This window comes from Anser brachyrhynchus (assembly GCF_964034855.1).
Source record: "Anser brachyrhynchus genome assembly, chromosome: 1".
Taxonomy (NCBI): Eukaryota; Metazoa; Chordata; class Aves; order Anseriformes; family Anatidae; genus Anser; species Anser brachyrhynchus.
Genome location: NC_137694.1, coordinates 52,151,265 through 52,170,312, shown reverse-complemented (window position 1 = coordinate 52,170,312; position 19,048 = coordinate 52,151,265). Strand labels below are relative to the sequence as shown.

Here is a 19,048-nt window from a genome sequence, read left to right as displayed (position 1 = left end):
TGATATCACAATATTCCCAAAGAAGGTGCTTGGGCTTCAAATATTACAGGGGATGAGAATTAGATCCCAGGGTCCTTAAACCAGCCAATGCAGAGAGATGAAGCATGTATACACAGGTGTGATCTGGACCAGATTCATTCTAACCTGTACAAAAAATTCCTGGTACAAAAAAGGCTGGGATCTCCTGGAAAAAGTCCATCGGAAGGCCACAATGATGATACAGGGCCTGGAGCATCTCCCCTATGAGGAAAAGCTGAGAGACCAGGGTCTGTTCAGCCTTGAGAAAAGAAGAATGAGAGGGGATCTTATCAATGTTTATAAATACCTGAAGTGTGGGAGACAGAGGGATTTGGCCAACCTCTTTTCAGTGGTTTGTGGGGACAGGACAAGGGGCAATGGCTGTAAAATGAAGCACAGGAAGTTCCGCACCAATATAAGAAAGAACTTCTTCACAGTGAGGGTGACAGAGCACTGGAACAGGCTGCCCAGGGAAGTTCTGGAGTCTCCTTCTCTGGAGATATTCAAGACCCATCTGGACACCTACCTGTGCAATTTGCTCTAGGGAACATGCTTGGGCAGGGGGGTTGGACCCCATGATCTCTGGAGGTCCCTTCCAACCCCTACAATTCTGTGATTCTGTGATTCTGTGATTCTGTAACCTGTGCAGTGTTGTCTTAAGCATTTTCAGTCCAGCATAGCAGCACAGGCTTAGTTTCTCTGCATTCAGGCTTCAAAGGCAATTAAGAAATCCAGTGCAGATAGCTACAATGTAATTTACATGTGAGTGATAAATTCTGCTATGTGTCTTCTGCAAATTCCAGATACTTCACTGAACTGTTCAGTGAGTTTTGAAGGCTTATGATTGTGCAATAGGGAAATTATAGATGTGAACAGATAGAAAAAGTTATCCTTAATAATAGAAAGCAAAGTCTGTGGAAAGAAGTATATGAATTTCAATTCAGTCCATTCTGTGGATTCTGTTTGTTTGTTTGTTGTTTGTTTGGAAGAACTTATGATCTAATGCCACTATTTTTTTTTTATACAGATAGGAGCACATATATCTGTACATTATGTGATGGCTAATTTTCAGCTACTTGACACCAATAAATTATGTAAAACTATTACAGAACTATGGATATTTTTGCTAATGTTTTATTGTCTATATCACAGTTTGCACAGTTGAAATTGAAATTCCATGTTTCTTTCTTCAGTGCCAGTGCAAGTTTAAGCAATTTCTTCTCTCAGCCTTTCCGTCTCCACACCACCAAATCCGTTGTGCCAGCACAGCTGTTTGTGCAGTCTGTGCTAAAATGGGAACCATCTGAGAAATCCTGGGGCAGCAGAGAGGAATCAAGAAAATCAGAAGGAAGTTTATAACAATGTGAGAACTAAGTTGTATGAGCAACTAACCTTGTGTCGGGACTTCTACAGTGTATATGGAGGCCTTGTTAAACTGACCCTAGAGGATCTGAGGTCTGGGGAAGATTTTATAGTTTTCCATGAAGTTTCAAAATGTGTCTCAAGAACCCTCTTATTTCTCTAATTCAAAATCCCTCTCTTTAGTACCTTTTAGCCATTGGCCTCTTGTAAGACTCTTTATGGAATAATCCATAAACTTACTTGAAAATAAATCTACTTGATGAGTAAAAATAGATCCTTAAGTGCCAATAGTTCCATCCCTCTTGTGCTGCTCTTTGAGAAAGTTAGCTGACTTGTAGCTGAATGTGAATGTTTATGCTTATGCACATATATATGTATATACACATATATATTGCTTACATTTTTGTAAGCCACTTCATTTTTGTGTCACATAAGCAGGACTTCTATGTTTTTGCTGCCTAAGGGGGGGGGGGGGGGAAGGGGGGTAAGGGGGGGGGTCACCATTCATGACATCTCCATTAAATGCAGCATCAGCTATTATACACTATTTTTAATTCAAAATATATTTTTGTTGACGATCTGAACACTCAGTTTCCATAAAGACCCACAGACATAAACGTCTCAACTGTCTGATTTGGCAGTTTCTACAGTGTGCCTCAGTTTCTCCTTTTTTGAGAACAAGGGTTTCTGTCATAGTTAAGTCCCCACAAAAAAAATGTTGCCCGTTTATATATCTATACTTTTGGAACACTTCACTGACCAGATGCATTGCATATGGGAGACTGGGTATCTGGTTTCCATTCCAGGGACCAGGTAGTAAAATGCGTATCATTTAGGTGCTTTAAGTTTTTGGCTAATTTCAAGTCTATGAGTAATGACTGGGACTATTCATATCCTTGACACTAGGCAAATGCTAAGGAGATTTACTACAATGTTAAATCACAGTAATGCAGCAGTCTACAACTCAGAGCTTTTAGTCACAAACTCTCATTTTTCTTCACCTCATCTTCTCATAGAGTTTTCTGTGCTGTTAAGTATTTATTTTTCTCTGTAAACCTTAAATTTATCACACAGTTTACCTGCTATCTTACCCTGATAGTTCTGTCTTCAATTCAGACAGCTAAAATAAAATAATTTTGGAAGCCTGCGTTTCTTTAACATCTTTCCCAGACTATCTCAAAATACTTTATGAAAAATAACCAAGCTTTTCATTATGTCAAAGGCACTGCTGTACTTAAAGGGAAACTGATTCTGACATAGCCCAAGTCTTTCTTCTCCTGTCCTGATTCATTCCTCCTCTCTCTCTCCTCATATGCTAACACAACTTCAAACACCTTTGATTCCTACCTCACTTCAACAACTGTACCTAACTGTAGGTTGTATCTTCTAAAGATTTGATTACACTCTACTTCACGTAGACATCAAATCCTGTTTTCTTCCTGAAGTCCTTTTTTTTTCCTTTTTTTTTTTCCTTTATTTTCCTTTTTCTTTTTTTTTCTTTCTTTTTTTTTTTTTTCTAAAGCTCTTCATCTTTCTGGTCACCTGCTACCTATTCAATTTACACTTTGTCAGTCATTGAGCAACCCTTATTTCCACAGTATCTTTTTCATTCTTCTTTTACTCTTCTTTCTTTTAATGAGCTCCATTTCAGTTCCACCTCCTCTCACTACTCTTTTGCTTACACTTTTTCTTAATTCCTTTTTCTTTAAACTGTAAACCTGATCTTCCTTTGCATGTATTTCCTTTTTGCTCTAATCAGAAATATGAAAATCAATTAGACTTACTTTAAAGCAAATTTATTTTTTTTTCTTTCCGCACCATTGTTCACTAATCTGTTCTACTTCTTTTAGTTAGAAAGTATCTCTTACCCTAGAACTTCTAGGGATGGAAAACAGTCTTTTTTTTCCACCTGTTGAGATTGGATTGGATATAAGACATACAGAGAGCATCTCAAAAAAAAAAGGGGGGGGGGGGAGGAGAATGTCTACACCTGTTTTTTTCACTAACATCTTTATGTTAACATCATTTAACACCATAATTCAAAGACATGGGCATGGGAGCTCACATTGCCATTCTGTGTGTGTCATTGGGAAAAAGTCAGCAACAAAGACATCTGCTGATGCTCATTTGAGACAAGAGTGTCTTAGTTCATACTTTTGCTCATTTACTGTAAAGTAATGATGATACAGCACAGATGAAAGACAAAGTGGTTCTGCCTTTACCAAAAGGTTTAAACAGCAGCCCGAGACATGTTTTAGCAGCAACACTACTTTTAAAACACTACTAGATGTTAGTGCTAGCTTTTTTCAGAAGCAGTTACAAGCTCAAGTGACCCCATCAGCTATCAGCTGCTGTCCCGTCTCAGGGGACTGTCCCTTGCTCCCTCTGCTTTCATCTACCACACTGCATTTTTCAGCATTTACTGTTGAAGGCAGTGAGAAGCCTAATAATATAATTGCCGGTGTTAGTAATCTTATAGTCTGAGATTATCATATACCACTAATTAATTTGCTAAAATCAGAAATTAGAATGGCTAGTAAAAGGATGCTTCAAAAAGGCATGTTAAAAAAATTACTGATTTCCAAATATTGAATCAAGAAACTGCTTGCTCCCAGGATCTAAAACTGTACTGCTAGACAGTGAGATATGAACAGCACATTATTGTTTTCATTAACATTAAAGATTTGTTATCTTTCTTTTCTGGATATAAATATACATATACGAGTATATATATATATAATATAAATATATGAAGGCAGTTGAAGGTCCAGAAGATTACTGTAGTTGTGACTCTTGGTGAGAGACCATGGCCATTCTGAAGAGTTCTCTGTTTTAGTAGAAAATAAAAATGCATCTTTCTCCCTTTAAGAAACACCTGAACACACCATTTTGCCAGCACATATGAAATACGAGCACCATCCAGTGGCAATGGCAGTAAATCACATCTGATATGTTCCATTCCGCACCCCCCCCGCCCCCCTGCCTCCATTCCACTACCCCCGTCATCCTCCACAAAATCTAAGTGTTTTAAAAATTACATTAAATTTCATGCATTTTTGAAAACTGGCATGACTATATTTCTGTGAAATTATCAAAGGTATTGTTGCAGCAGTAAGAGGCTTTTTGAGTACACTGCATCTCAGCTGAACAATGCATGTTAGTCTTAGAGTGTCCAGTAGAGTCAGGTATTTTATGCGTATCTAAAAACCTTCTGCAAACACTTTTTTTTTTTCTTTTTTTTCCACTCATCCATTATTATCACAAATATAAATGAACCCTGCCCTCCTGCCCAGCACGATAAAATCACTCTTATGCCAGGGTGATGATTCATCAGCTCGTATCAGCTGTCAACATCAGTTAACTTGTATCAGCTGCTCCCTAAGAACAGGGTTATAATTGTTCAGATTTTTTTTTTTTTCTTCACTGCATGACACTCTGTAAGGTATCAATAAAACTGGTACATCAGGAAAGACTAAAACTAGACAGCAAGACTGTATAATCTCTGTTCCACATTTCACCAAATTTGAGAACTTCTTGAAGAGTATGGAAGTAATGACATGGCCTTCATTTGAATCATACTGATTCTGCCTGATTTTATTATCTTCCATTGAGGAAAATCAGATCTCATAAAGCATATTTGTTTAAGAAACCTTAGACCTTATGCAATAAATTGTATTGGTAACATTATTTTCACTTCCCACATGGATGATTTTTTCTTAGGCTATTTCTGATTGTGTAAGACACAAATAGGAGTTTCTTTAACTTTAAGCAAGACTGCCTTTTGTAATGATCTTTTTCTTAAAAAAAGGTACATTAATTGTGGTTATGATCATTATGACACAGGGACATTCTGTCTTATAAGGTGATAAATATTTGAAACCTCTCTTTCCTGCCCTCTACTTCTCTTTTACTTCTTTTTATCCATAAGGCCAACAAGTAGCAATTTGCACCCAAATTAGAAGTATGAAAGGACTGTGAATTCCTTTGGATTTAATAGCAAATGTACATACAATTTCATACCATACTTCAACATTTTTTTCATTAATATACAAGGACGTGGATGCTACATCTTATAGTGATCATTTCTAATGTTATTAAACATCCAAATCCAGCACTTTTTGGATTGGTTCTGTTTCTTTATGGAGCAGACAGTGCATTTATTTTTAACCCATCAGACTAAACGAGATTGCATGGAACTTCTGCGCTTCAGATTGTTCAGTCATGGTTGAGATCAAACCATGAATCAAACATCTGGCAGTAAATGGAATATATATCATCCTAAAGACCAAAAGTTGTACTTTGGTTTAGGATTTTCTTCCTAAGCATTTGTTTGTCACATTTTTTTTCACATTTCCATACTCAGAATTATATATCTGAAACCCACAGCAGCAGTGTTGGAAAAGAGTATTTCCCATGTGGACAAGCAGAAGGCACTTACCTGTAGGGTCACCAGCAGTGTAGAGAGCAACCTGAATCAACCTTCCAATTTTTCTTCCCATTTCAAAGGGCAAGATGTGGGCAATACATGATAAAGAGTAATCAGAGCTATGTAAGAAATCTGTTTCAGTTTTTGGCCTCTGAAACAGTTAAACTGGAGTCATGGAAAGTAGAACAGTGAGAAAGCCTTACCTGGTTATGATTCTGAGACTTGCATTTACCTCAAATGAAGTAATTTGTTTATTGGTCTGATGCTGGAACAATGCAACTAAGTTCTGCTCTTTGCTTATTATAGGTAGCAGTCAGAATTTACATCTAACTTTAAAGACCCTTGAGGTACGGAATAAATTACATTCTAGCTTTCAGAGTATCATGTCAGTTTACAGTGATACATCAACTACTGTATTCATAGTAAAGTCCTTGTCCAATAGTTATATAAAGAGAACACAATCTGATTTACCACTTTTGTTTTCAGATTCTTTAAGCACCTCACCTTAGTTCGTAAATATAATTCTTTCAGATAGTACACTGAGGCAAAAAAAGGTTGTGTTCTAGGAAGTGACAAAGCAAATTACAGAGAAATACCTTGTCAATCTCTTTATTCATAGGTTAAAATGTAATGCCATATAGTTCTTAACAATTACTGACTGAAAAAAATTATCTGCATAAAACAGAAGCAAAAAACAGAAGGAGAGTAATTAAAAAAGCCATCTTGCTTTAACTTTTGAAACGATTACATACAGAATAATATACATATTTACATTACAAGTATATTATATAAATATAATATATATGTAATCTTGTAACCACAATAAATATCAAGAAGTTCATTTTTAGGCACACAGCATAGAAAAAAATGCAGAATCTGCACAATCCTTAAGATTCTTGGAGTGACTCACTCTTACATTGTTTTCACACTGAAAAAGCAAATATTTTACACAAAATATACAGACAGTTTATGCAGTCCCCAGTGAACAGGGAGTCTTTCCTTACCTTCCCATAAGTCTACTCCTTGATTTTCTAATACTATTGTTCTATACAGCTATTACATAAGAAAATAGTTTGCAGGTTTGTTTTTTACTCAGCTAATAGCCTAAGTAATTATCAGTGCTAACAAAATAAGTACAGCATATCTACATAGGGTATATACAAATGTGTGCACAACATGGGTTTGGTGAACTACTTCAGAGCTCACTTTTAATACTGGGGAGTTAACTTGAAAGCAGAAACAAAACAAAACAAACAAACAAAAAAAGGATTTGCAGTGATATTACCTCAGAAATATTACATCATTTGAGTGAGACTTGGGCTTCAGTGATAGAAAGCTTTAGATTTAGAAATTAATTTTAAAAACTAATTCTCAGCTATGCTGGCAGATGTAGGCTGCCGTTGATTTTTCATTTATTCCCTTCAGTGCAAATGAAAACCCACAGAACTAATTCAAAAGGAGTTTTCTCAACCTGTACGGTCAGTCATGGTATCTTAAAGACTGCCACTACAGAGCACCTGAGATCACACCCTAGTAAGTGAAGCTGACCACCTCTCTTAGGAAAGCCATGATCAGCAACAAGAAAAACAGAGAACATTTTTTCTGTAGTTACAAGTCAGACTCTGGCATATCAGGCATATCTGCCATTAGGTATCCAATACCATAGCGTCCATTTGGAGCAGTATCCAGAGTTGGTGATCCAGTCTGTTTTCGATATATGTTTTTCCCAAAATTTGGAGATGGCACTTCACTTGGACTCTTCCCATGAATCAGACTTGTATTATCTCCCTCCAGATTAACAGGCTCCTTTATTATCCGGCCTCTTTTGTAGGATACAGATGCCAAGCTACCAGAGCTGTCATCAATAAGGTTGCAGCGACGCACTATGAAGACTATTGGGACTGGCAGTATGGCCAGTACCATCAGAGATATACAGACAATCATTCCCCATGTTGGATAGCTGTGGAACTCTTCTGTACCCTAAGCAAGCCAAGAGAAAAAGACTATTAATACATCTTTACTTTATAAAGAGCAAATTGCAGTCCTTACCAAGGCCTGCAGTTTTCAAACACATGCTCATTTTCTTGTCATCTAGCACTCACAATGTAGGCACTACTGCAGATCTCAAAGTTGAACAATCATAGAAATAGATGATTGCTATCTTCCTGCCAGTGAGCAGGACCAAAATGCCAACCCAAAGTTTCTGAGATGCTCAGAGCACTGAAGCAGAGACCAAATCAGGATTTTCACATCAGACCTTCAGCTACATTTGTTTGTACTTGTTCCATGATCCTTTAAAACATATTCAGAACATATTCTAGACACAATAAAACATCACAGCAGTGCACAGTAGCATCTGTAACTATATCTGCAAAGTATTTGTTCTGTAGGCTAACAGCTAGCGTAGGCAGGGACTGTCTCAGATCACCTTGCAGGATTGTTCTAATTTGTGTAAGCTTCATGTAAAATATGATGCATTTACTGGGACAACGGCTCTACCTCACAAGCATGCTTCTGTTGCAAGCATGAATCTCTGGGCAACAAACTAGTTTGTCTAATAGCTCAATTAACATTTAATTTTATACAGGGAAAGGAGCAGCCCAAGCCTGCGAGGTAGAGGCATACTGAACTCAAGATTTGGACTGTTGGGGTATTCATTTAAGGTGATCACAGGACAGATTCAAATCTGCTTTCCAAATAAGGCACAGCAGATACTACCTGCCTCCAAGTAGGAAAAATTATGACATGGCTAATCTCAATATTTAGTTCCAACTGAAAAAAAAAAAAAAGATGGGATATCTGAAATGATTTATTCAGCATTATTACCAACTGCTTTCTGCAATGAAATAAAATTTAAAGAAAGTCAACAAAATCTCTTGTCCTTTAGAACATTTCCAACATATAACAAACTAAAACTCACAAAAAACACAAAAATTCATGTCAAGCAGTTATATTTTAAAGCAAAAGAAGTACTTTAAAGTTAAAAAGACAGTTAAGCACCATTTCATTATTTATAATGATTTGAATTTGCAATCATAATTTTTTTGTCTTTTCGCATACTTCTGAAATACTTCATATATGATCATTGCGATGGTGATGACATCTGTTACATACATACCATGTCTTCAATCCATGCATTATAGCCAGGAGGACTTAATCCCATTTGGACAATACTAGCTACCAGCAAACATAACAATACTAAAGGTGAAACATATTTCCACATGTAGTAATAATACTGACTTGGAGAAAAACCAAGCATGTCTTTCAGATCCTCCATAAATCTGTGAAGGGAATAAAAGGTTATTGTTACTCTGTACACTTAAATTTCAAGTACTATAGTTGACACAGAGCATCTAATTTGAAGCGACATGCTGACAAAATTTATGTATACAAATGGCTGCACTTCAGCTGACGATGGGCTGACAAAGGGATCTTGTATTACCAGTTCTGAACAGATGAACAGAAGGAATTACTCCACAGTGCTGTGACTTAGTAAACTAGCTTTGACTTCTGAAGAATCAGACTTAAATTCCAATACAATTGGAAGTAAAATACAGAGCTGTGATGCTCTTCTATTCAATAACAGTTTTGAATCCAAGTTTAATGCCTGATCCAACTTACAATGCTACACTTCTGAAGAGAAAATGGAAACTGGAGGCATCATGAGGTGCATTAAATGCATAATTTTAGCTCTGGATCTTCCTGGATGAGTAGAGTGAAACTGAAATATCTATAACTTTCCTGTCCAATGAGATCACATTTTCAGACATTCCCTTGAAACACAGGTTCACCGAATTTGTGAATCCAAGTGATACTATGTGTTACCATTTTCTCAAGAATAATTTTTCTTGTAGATGCAATCAGCAAAGCAAAATTGGAAGACCAAGCTACTTTCTATTAGCTTCCATTAACGACGTTGAGTGGTACAGGAAATACATAAAGAGAGCTTGCATTTTATGAAAGCCTATACTGCAAAGATTCTTAACAATTGAGCCTTCTCCTCTATTCTGAATAGTGGATACTGCAACTACTTGAGGACTCTGCCAAGTGTGATTACAACTCAGAAAACTGCACATATCCTTTTTATTATTATTATTATTATTTTAATGCAATATGGATATCAACATTATTTGAAGATACTTATTTGAAGATAAGTTAGTGATGGAAAACTCATCACATCTATCACATTCAAAAATCATTCAGAAGAGGATGATCTTGGAAGCTGCACCTCCTGTTCCATATTGTAAAGGCTGTACTCCCCTTCCATGCTGTGAGACCACAGGGCCCCATTCGTACGCAGAGGGAGACTGCATAGAGATCTCCCTTCTCCCAAGAACATCTAGCCATTCCTCCCATGAGAACAGCTAGCTGCAAAAAAGATCTGAGAAATCAGTCTTCCCCACCTCCTCACCTCACAGATTGCACAAGAATCCTTGCTCTCTTTCTGCTTCTGCCCTGACACTTTTACAGAAGCTAACACAAACTTAAGATCCTGTGCCACCTCACATGAAAGGTCTTATGCTGCAATGAGAAGACACGAGTAGTTTAGGTACTCCAGGCAGTAGAGAAAGAGTGAAATTACAGAAGCAGACCAGACCACCTACTATTGTTGATGCAGGCAGAAGTCACGGATATAGCCTATGACTGTTTTTATTTTTACGTGGAGGTATAAGAAAAAGGAGACACTGACTAATTCTGAGGTAGACCAAACCTAGCCATAGCTACAATTCACCTACTCTTCCTTGGCCATACTGTCAACATGAGCACTAGAAAGCAGTAAGGCTGCTCTGTTGAACATCTGCCAGGCAAGAGATGATACCAGTCCTCCTCTCCTTCTCAGAAGCAGGCCCAATGGGAGCATGTATTGGACCAAATTTAGCATGTAGGCTGCTTGCTGGACAATGCTGGAAAGATATTTAAACTCACCTCTAATTTACAGGATTCTTTTTCACATCTTCCTATATTGTCTAATGAGTTGTTTGCTAAGGTATGTGTCATCACTTTTGAGCACATATAAAAAACAGCACATATTATCAATTTTGCAGGATTAATTTTGAACCTATATGCATGTTGCAGTGTAAAAAAAAACTTTATACATAAACTCTGGTTTGCATCAAATAAGCTGCTGAAATAAAACTGCAAAGTTTTAAATCTGCCTCCTTGTTCCTCAAAATTGCAAATTATGAGCCGAACAAAACTCCTATTTTTGTATTCCTGATGGAGGAGTACATTGTTCCAGAGCCAGTAGAAAAAGGGAGAATATTTTTATAGCTAATTCTTTTGGAGTGTGCACAAGCCCTGATTCTGTTTTAACTTCCTTGTGGTCCCACTTTCTTTTGAAATTTGTGCATGGAAAATATTCTTATAGCAATAAACATGTTTTGAAAGCAGTTACACATGTGAAGTCACTGTCAAATAAACACTTGAAAATTTTTTGAACCACATAGTTTGGGGTATTCTATCCTTTGTTTACATTGCACTGAAACATATTGTTAAAAAGAAGCTGAATTTACAAATGGTTTGTGCTCTCTATAGATAGCCTTTTCTTTCTGCTCTTTCCAGCTCTTCACCCAATGAAACATAAATCTGTTCTCTTCATTTTCAGTCTTTCATCATCTTCTTCACCCTAGTAATTCTTTCATAAGCTACCAAGCTCCTTTAACTTCACTTATTCCAGTGTTTATATCCCACTAACCTTACACTTTCTACCAAGTATCTTCAGAAGCATTGTCCCCCATCTATGGGTGATGTATTCCATAAATATCTCTGGCTCCATTTCACTATTTTTATTTTCTGTGAATTTTATGCAAAATTTGATATCTGCTGCTTTGCAAGACCAGGGTTCATGATGTTAACTGATAATTACCTAACATTTTATGTCTTCCTGGCTGCAAGGATCCACATATTGCCTTTTTTCTACCCTTTGGCTGTAATCCCTTTGCATGCTTTTTTTTTTTTTTTCCTTTTCTTTCCTTTTTCTTTTCCTATTCGATCAGAGACTTTAATATTACATATACACAGATCTTTATCTATGAGTATCCCCCCTTGGAGCTACTACAGCTAATGACAACGTGAGGTTGTTCATTCTGGCAGTTTTTGCAAACAAGAATGCTGGGTTCACGAAGAAAAATATTCTGGAGAAATTTATACATCAGAAGAGATGAGAGGAATACTCCAGAAAAATGATCAGGTGGTCATTAGGCACAAGAAATCTGTCTGTTAGCTGTTTACTATATTCTGTCAGAACATCTGAAAATATCAAGCAACTGCCCTCTGATACAGAAACAGAGTATTACCGTATTTTAGCTACTCCTAAACACCAAGTTCATCACTGGTAAATTGGTGATTCTTGGAGTGTCTACCTCACTACACAGTGGAACTCTACTTGATTGGACAATAGCACCTTGATACCAAGGTGACTTGTATCATCTTTTGTTTGCATGTGTAAAAACATCTACATGGTGTTTTGTATGTGTCCAGTTATAGACTTACACACTCGGCCTTGGTAGAAATTCTTTATTAATGAGTATGTAGTCCAGACACTATTTGCATAGACCAGAAAAAATGTCTAGAAACAATATGATTAAATTTGCTTATTATAATTTTATTTCATTATAGCAAGGGACTAGTTGATTACTCAGATTGAACACATGAAAAGTCAAAGAAAAAATACCCATTTATGTCACCCTTTGTATATATGAAAGAATCACCAATGTTTAAATTACTTCAACATACTAATATAGCATGCTTTATCTGTGGATGGCATGAGTTATTTTTGATACAAACACCTCTGTTCCTTAAAAGTGTAGCACTTGGTGAACACATTCTGTTGATCTCTGTCAAATGATGTAAATAAATTAGAGACATGATGCTCTTTACTCTTCTCTTCAGTTATCACTGATAGAAGGTTACTTAACTTTATTGCCAAATGTGCTGCTTCCATGTAAGTTTTGATCCTGTTCTTTGCTATCATTTCCTCTATTCCCTCTCTCACAACAAATGCAAAGAACAATTAACTGCTACAACATCACAAGCTAAATCTAGATAATAAATGGAAACTTTCTTATTTTACTTTGTTCTTCTCTCAGGCAAAATAGTGCAGATCTGTTCAAAATGTTCCTCCTCATCTGCTGCTTAGACCGCTGTTATTACTTCTTGAAATCCTTCTCTTGGTGTCCTTTTCATATACAGATTCCTCATACTTACCCATCCAGACTCCTTTCTACCTCTAATTTTACCTCTTTTTTACCTTATTCTCCTTTTTGTGGCCCTGTTGTAGTTTGTTCTTTGAGTTTCACTACACTGTCCTGATGCATTATACCTTGATCCTAAGGTTCTAACCTGTTCTTAAAGGAAGACTTGATTCAAGTCCAGATTGACACACTTTGACTCCCTTATCATACCAAGAATAATACCTTTACAGTCGCACAAACCAGCAAGAAACAACTGCAAAGATAAATTCCTGTTTTCATCCTTAATTCCTACTGCTTTCATTTTGTTTTGCTTTCTTCCCTGTCTTTGTGTAATAGTCAGTTTGAAAGGCTCTCCTTAGATTGGGATATCTTTCTATTGGCTTGAATTTATGTGTACATACAAAATAATTGGTGCTATAAAATTATAATAACGATAAATATTGTATTGAATACTGTTGATGCAGACAGGGAAATACATTTTCTTCACTTACTTTTCTATTCCATAAATTCGGGTAACTGCAATGTTCTCCAAAATGACCACAATAAGCAGGGGCAGAGTAGCTGAGTAGTCATCAAACATCGTGACAAAATAATTTCCAGAGCGCTGCACAAAGATCAGGCCAATAAAAAATGCTACCAAGCAGCAGATGACTGGAATGAAGGACAGAATTGTAAACTGTAATAATTACAATTTTCCACAGAAAAAGAGGAAATGAAGAGAGAGTTTGATATAGCAAAGTTGTACTTTAACACCTTATTTCATATAATGAAAGTTGTTATCACTTTCCTTATTTTTGGTGGCAATTTTGAGAATATTAGGAATCTTACCTCTCCCTTATGAAACAGAAATGTCATGAAACCAGAAGTAATTACTGGAATTGCCATATTACAGCAGCCCCCATTAAGCAGCACAGGTTAATCAAAGGACTATATCTCAATAAATATTTCACTTAGTGTGACTGCAAGGCTAAAATAAAGAAAACTGTTGAGCGTCATATTATTTGGTCACTAGATCACCTACATAATCAATCTCAATATAACTTTTTTTGCTACTAAATCCATCAAGAATAGGTTTGAATGCTGAAGCAGCTATAAAATAAGTCAAATTTCAATAAATTGTGAAATCAGCTGTAGGCCGAGCAAAACTGATTCTCCCACTTGAAGTGCCCTTTTTTTCTCTTCCACTGAGAACTAAGGTTAAGGATGCACCTACACAGTCTAAAATTAAGTGAGAGAAATCCGAGCAAACGTATGAAATACCCTTATACAGAATATAGTCATTGTACAAATTCCAGCTATTTGTAATTGATTAAAGTAATGAAAGGAAGACAGTGACACTTTTTAAAATATTGTGGTATAAGATGATCACTCTTTACAACACAGATAAAATCTCCCCAATGTCAGTTTCATTAATTACACTGTTTTATTACTAACCCTGAGAAAAGAATTTTAGAAGAACTGCATATAAGCAAATTTAGAAATCCTTGTTATTTTTATGTTCTTCCATCACGTCTTACCACCCACCCAAAAAACATGCACCTTCAGTTGTAAACTACACTCTGGTAGGTACACTCTTCAGCACGTATACATGCAGACTCCAATTTGGAATACTTGAGCACAAAATTAACTTTAAGCGTATGAGTTGGTTTCCCTGAAAACTGAAGTGGAACTATAGTGAAAAAAGTTGCAAATGTAATGCAGTACTTCTATAAAATGACAATTTGTGGTTTTTAAACACAAACTCTAGTGCAAGCATAATCCTTATTAAGTCCCACTGATATTATATGGAGCTTAACCCAGGCATTCCAGTATATAAGTTAATTATAAAAACATTATGTTATGTTTTAATACTTTGAGTACAACTGACTGAAGTAGTAAAAATCATGCATATATAACACAAAAATATTAGCAGAGAAAAGCAGTTCTTGTATATTTCTTTATATCTTCTTTATATCTTTATATTTTTATTTATATCTTCATTTTATCTTTATATCTTTATATATTATCTTCTTAATATATATATTTTTTGTCAAATTCCATAACAAGGAATTACTATAAAATATTCCATTATTCCAGAGTAATAACCATATAATGTAGTATTTGCATATATACTTAGGGCAAATAGCTAATTTCTAAATGCCACATTGGTTATTCAGTATGAATTTAAAAACATATTTTAAAAAAAAAAAGTGCTCAATAGGTTCAGACTCAAGAAAAATCAGCTGGTTAATCTTTATGAATAATTTTATTCTTAGATCAAACAAAGCAAAAAATAAAAAATAAATTTAAAAAAAAAAATCCATGCGTTCAGTTAATTACCTATTACCTAAGTACTCAGCAGTCAGAAAAGAGCAGGGTTCTGCTGTACCAGAGGTTAACTCTTAGAAAACATACTATTTCTTCCATAGAGCTAGAAAATATTAAAGCAGTTTATAATTTTCTATCCCTCTTGTCCTAGCTATTGATAGAAAATCCAAATCTGCCATAATACACCAAGTGTCTCGCAGCTGTCCTGAAAATTTTCAGAAACCTAACTTTCATATTTTATGCTGATTTCATATTTCAAAAAGAAATTGCTACAAGACAATCCGAGGTACACGAACAAGCTATACCTCACATGACTTCAGGCATTAGAAAACGGAAAATAAAAAAATCCTTGTTCAAGACCCTTTACATATTCAACAGCAAAAAAAAAAAAAAAAAAAAAGTGGCTCTGGAGGGCAACTGAAGTAACTGTACTTATTTTTAATATAATAAATATTTCATCATATTTTAAGATTCCATTTAGCTTTATTGAAATAATTTGTCATGATTTTCAGTGTATTTTCAATCATTCCTTTGGCTTTGTTTCCCTGCTCTGTGACACAGGCTAGAATGGAAAGTATTCTGGAAGAGCTCAGAACAGCTTAATGTAAAGAAAATTCTAACAGAAATTCTATATTAAATTGAAGTTCTAGAGTACTCCCGCTCTTGTAGCATTCAGAAAAAGGATTTACTTGCAGATATTAACATGCATGTGCATGGATGTACAGTCTGCATGGATGTACAGTGATTTCCTTGTCTGTTAAATGTAAGTACTAAAAACTTTCATGTCAAAATAAACAAACAAACAAAACTTCATGCTCTCCAAAACAATTTTAAGCTTACTGCTCTGTTGAGAAAAGAAATGCTGTGAAACTCACCAGTAAGAATTTCTTTCCTAACTTTGAAGGTATCAACAATGGGTGTGATGATGCCTTCAATGGTTCCAAACATACTTCCTAGTCCCAAATTCACCAACATGAGAAAGAACATGACTGACCAGAAGGGAGCAGCAGGAAAGTGGGTCATTGCTTCTGTAAAGGCAATAAAAGCTAAACCAGTTCCTTGAACAGCCTGTCAGTGAGAATAAATAAATAAATAAATAAATAAATAAATAACACATTATAATTCAGACAGTGTATTTTTAATTTTTTTTTTAGAGTGACAGTTTGACTTCATGTTTGTCAATTGATTAAATCTTGAAGGGAGAGTTACCTGCTATCTAACATATGATTCTTCCATCCATGCAAATTTAATTAGTACTACTTACTGACATACTGGATTTGGCTGACAATCTGTACGTTGATCGATATTAACAACATATTTTTTTGCTCTTTCACTGATAATTTTGCACAGAGCTATTATACCGGATGGCTACAAAATACACTCTAGTCTCTTCTGTTAGTATATAAAGGATTTCATTTCTATACTTATTTGCTTCAGATTAAAAAGGTAGAAGTAGTACTGAACTTTTTAATGTCTAAGTTGCCAATCTGATATTTTAGCTTCAGATGTTGATGCAACTGCACAGAGGTCAGTGTTTAAAACTGGAACTCCCTCCGAAGTGAAGGTCAAAAACTTTCTTTTCCAGATCTGGTTTATAATAAAGATTTCAAATATGGTAATGTTAATTAAAAATATGTAATAAAGAATAACTTTTCCTTTCCAATAAAATCATATTTATATTTAGCAATGATATCTTGACATTGAAAGATACCATAGTTTGAGATGTTGAATAAATATGTCTCTATTTAGACTTTGGAAAAATGCCTGTGGTGAAACAGATCTTTAAAACTGTATTGCCTCTTGAGGAGCAATGTTATGATCAAAATACACTAGAAAGCAGACCGTATTAAGACATCAGACACAGAATTGCTCACCTCAGCTCGAGTGAGACCCTGCACAGAATCATGTTTTCATATCAATATCTATAGGTACACAGTATCAATATTCTGTGTGGGTATACCCCACAGTTTATTTTGGACTTGCAAATATTCCTCTATTCATAATTTTTGTAATTAATATGTACTTATCACTCTCACCTTGTCAAGTTCATCCTCAATTTGACAAGATTTCAGACCAAGTGAATCAAATTCTTCTTCCTTAACTTTCTGAATAATGTCATAAACTAAATTGTAATCTTCTGCTGTAATGCTTGAGAAATTGATATGATGTGGGATCATATCCTGGCTCAGATTGCCTGTTTTCAAAAGTTTTAAAATCTTCTCTGAATTTCTGTGAAACACAACAAAATAAAGAAATCAAACGTGATGATCTGTGTGCATTCATAAATGAAATTTGCCATTAAAGTAGTAATTAAAAATGGATATTCATACTGGATAACACATTTTTCATTTATGATATTGGCTTTGAAGCCCAGAACTGCAAACACCACCAAGGTTGCCAGCACAGAAGTGAAAAAATTGATGAAGGACACCAGTACAGCATCAAAATGGCAGTTGTTGTCTCTCTTGTTGTAGCTTGAAAAGGCAATGACTCCACCAAATCCGAGCCCTAAGGCAAAGAACACCTGAGTAGCAGCTTCTCTCCAGACCTTGGGCTCCAGCATTATTTCAAGCTGTTTGAAATTAGATACAATAGATGTCAGCTATAAAATGCATTTCTATTACATGAAAAGAACACAAAAACATGAAGAAAACCTACATCCTAAAATGCTAATATTCCACTACAAATACATTTTCATTGTGATAAAGCTGAATGTGACACCTAAAATTGGGTGCACTTATGGGCCAAAATTTCCATTGATTTTATGCAATATAATCCTTAAAAAGAAACATGCTATACAGTATGTTCCAAAAAATGAGATACTAATGGATCTATACAATAATTTAACTTGCAGCTAGTTACACCATGAAATCAGAGAACATCTGTTTGGGTTTGTTTTTGGTACTCTCTTTTATTACATTACCTGTACTGATGAACATTTGAATTAAGATTTATTTGGGGATGGCCAACCCTTTTATAAATGTAATACGTATGTTGAAAGTTGTTTTGGTTGTTGCTACCTTTTTGTTTTGTTTTGTTTTAAAAAGGTTACTATGACATACATACACATGTTTATATGGAATTCTACTACAATTCATGCAAATATGTAAAGAAAAACGCAACATGTAAAATAAATGTTGGCCACCAGAACCTGTACAGTGCAGAAATCAAATCTCCCTTAAGCTAGATGCTTTGAACTTATCAAGTAAAATGAGTGATATATTTGAGGGACAACTAAGACTTTTATCTAAGAGCTTAAATGTTAACTCTATAAAATTGCTCTTCAGATGACCAGACTTCGAGAAATATCTTTGTTTAAAGTTATGAGTCATCATCTATCTAAGATCTTTCTCAAGTCTGCACTGGAAAAAAGAAGTGCATGCAAGACTTCAACATTAGACTGTCGGAAGTTGATCCAGGGCCTCCATTCATCTAACAGTAAAAGACCTTACTTCTGCAAATATGACTTTTTTTTTCTTTTTTTTTTTTTTCTGAAACCCAAACCTTATTGAAAAGGTAAATCTAAAAAGCATGAAGATGCTAGCATCAGAAGACTGTCTCACTCTAAGAATAAAAAAAGCCTGCTGCTGTATAGATAATAGACATCTTCTTTAACCTTTTACATACATAGCTAAAATACATTTGAAATAAAGAGTTTTATTACACTAAACTTTTTCCCAACATATTTATTTTTTTTTTATAATTATGTTGTACGTGTCTGTTACACCTACTTTAACCTGCC

General features: G+C 35.3%; 1 protein-coding gene across 6 annotated transcripts in view; it reads right to left on the bottom strand.

The window, feature by feature from the left end:
- Positions 1–6,399: 6,399 nt before the first annotated feature.
- SLC6A15 (solute carrier family 6 member 15) overlaps positions 6,400–19,048 on the bottom strand; it is a 38,912-nt gene continuing 26,263 nt past the window's right edge. For all 6 annotated transcript variants that reach the window (XM_080571590.1, XM_080571593.1, XM_080571591.1 and 3 more), the window contains 6 exons: positions 17,637–17,878; positions 17,343–17,535; positions 16,182–16,374; positions 13,491–13,650; positions 8,925–9,087; positions 6,400–7,786 (listed from right to left, as the gene is read on the bottom strand). In XM_080571590.1, the coding sequence (XP_080427716.1) occupies positions 7,415–7,786; positions 8,925–9,087; positions 13,491–13,650; positions 16,182–16,374; positions 17,343–17,535; positions 17,637–17,878 (1,323 nt within the window). In that variant the 3' untranslated portion in view covers positions 6,400–7,414. The remainder of the gene's footprint in view (positions 7,787–8,924; positions 9,088–13,490; positions 13,651–16,181; positions 16,375–17,342; positions 17,536–17,636; positions 17,879–19,048) is intronic.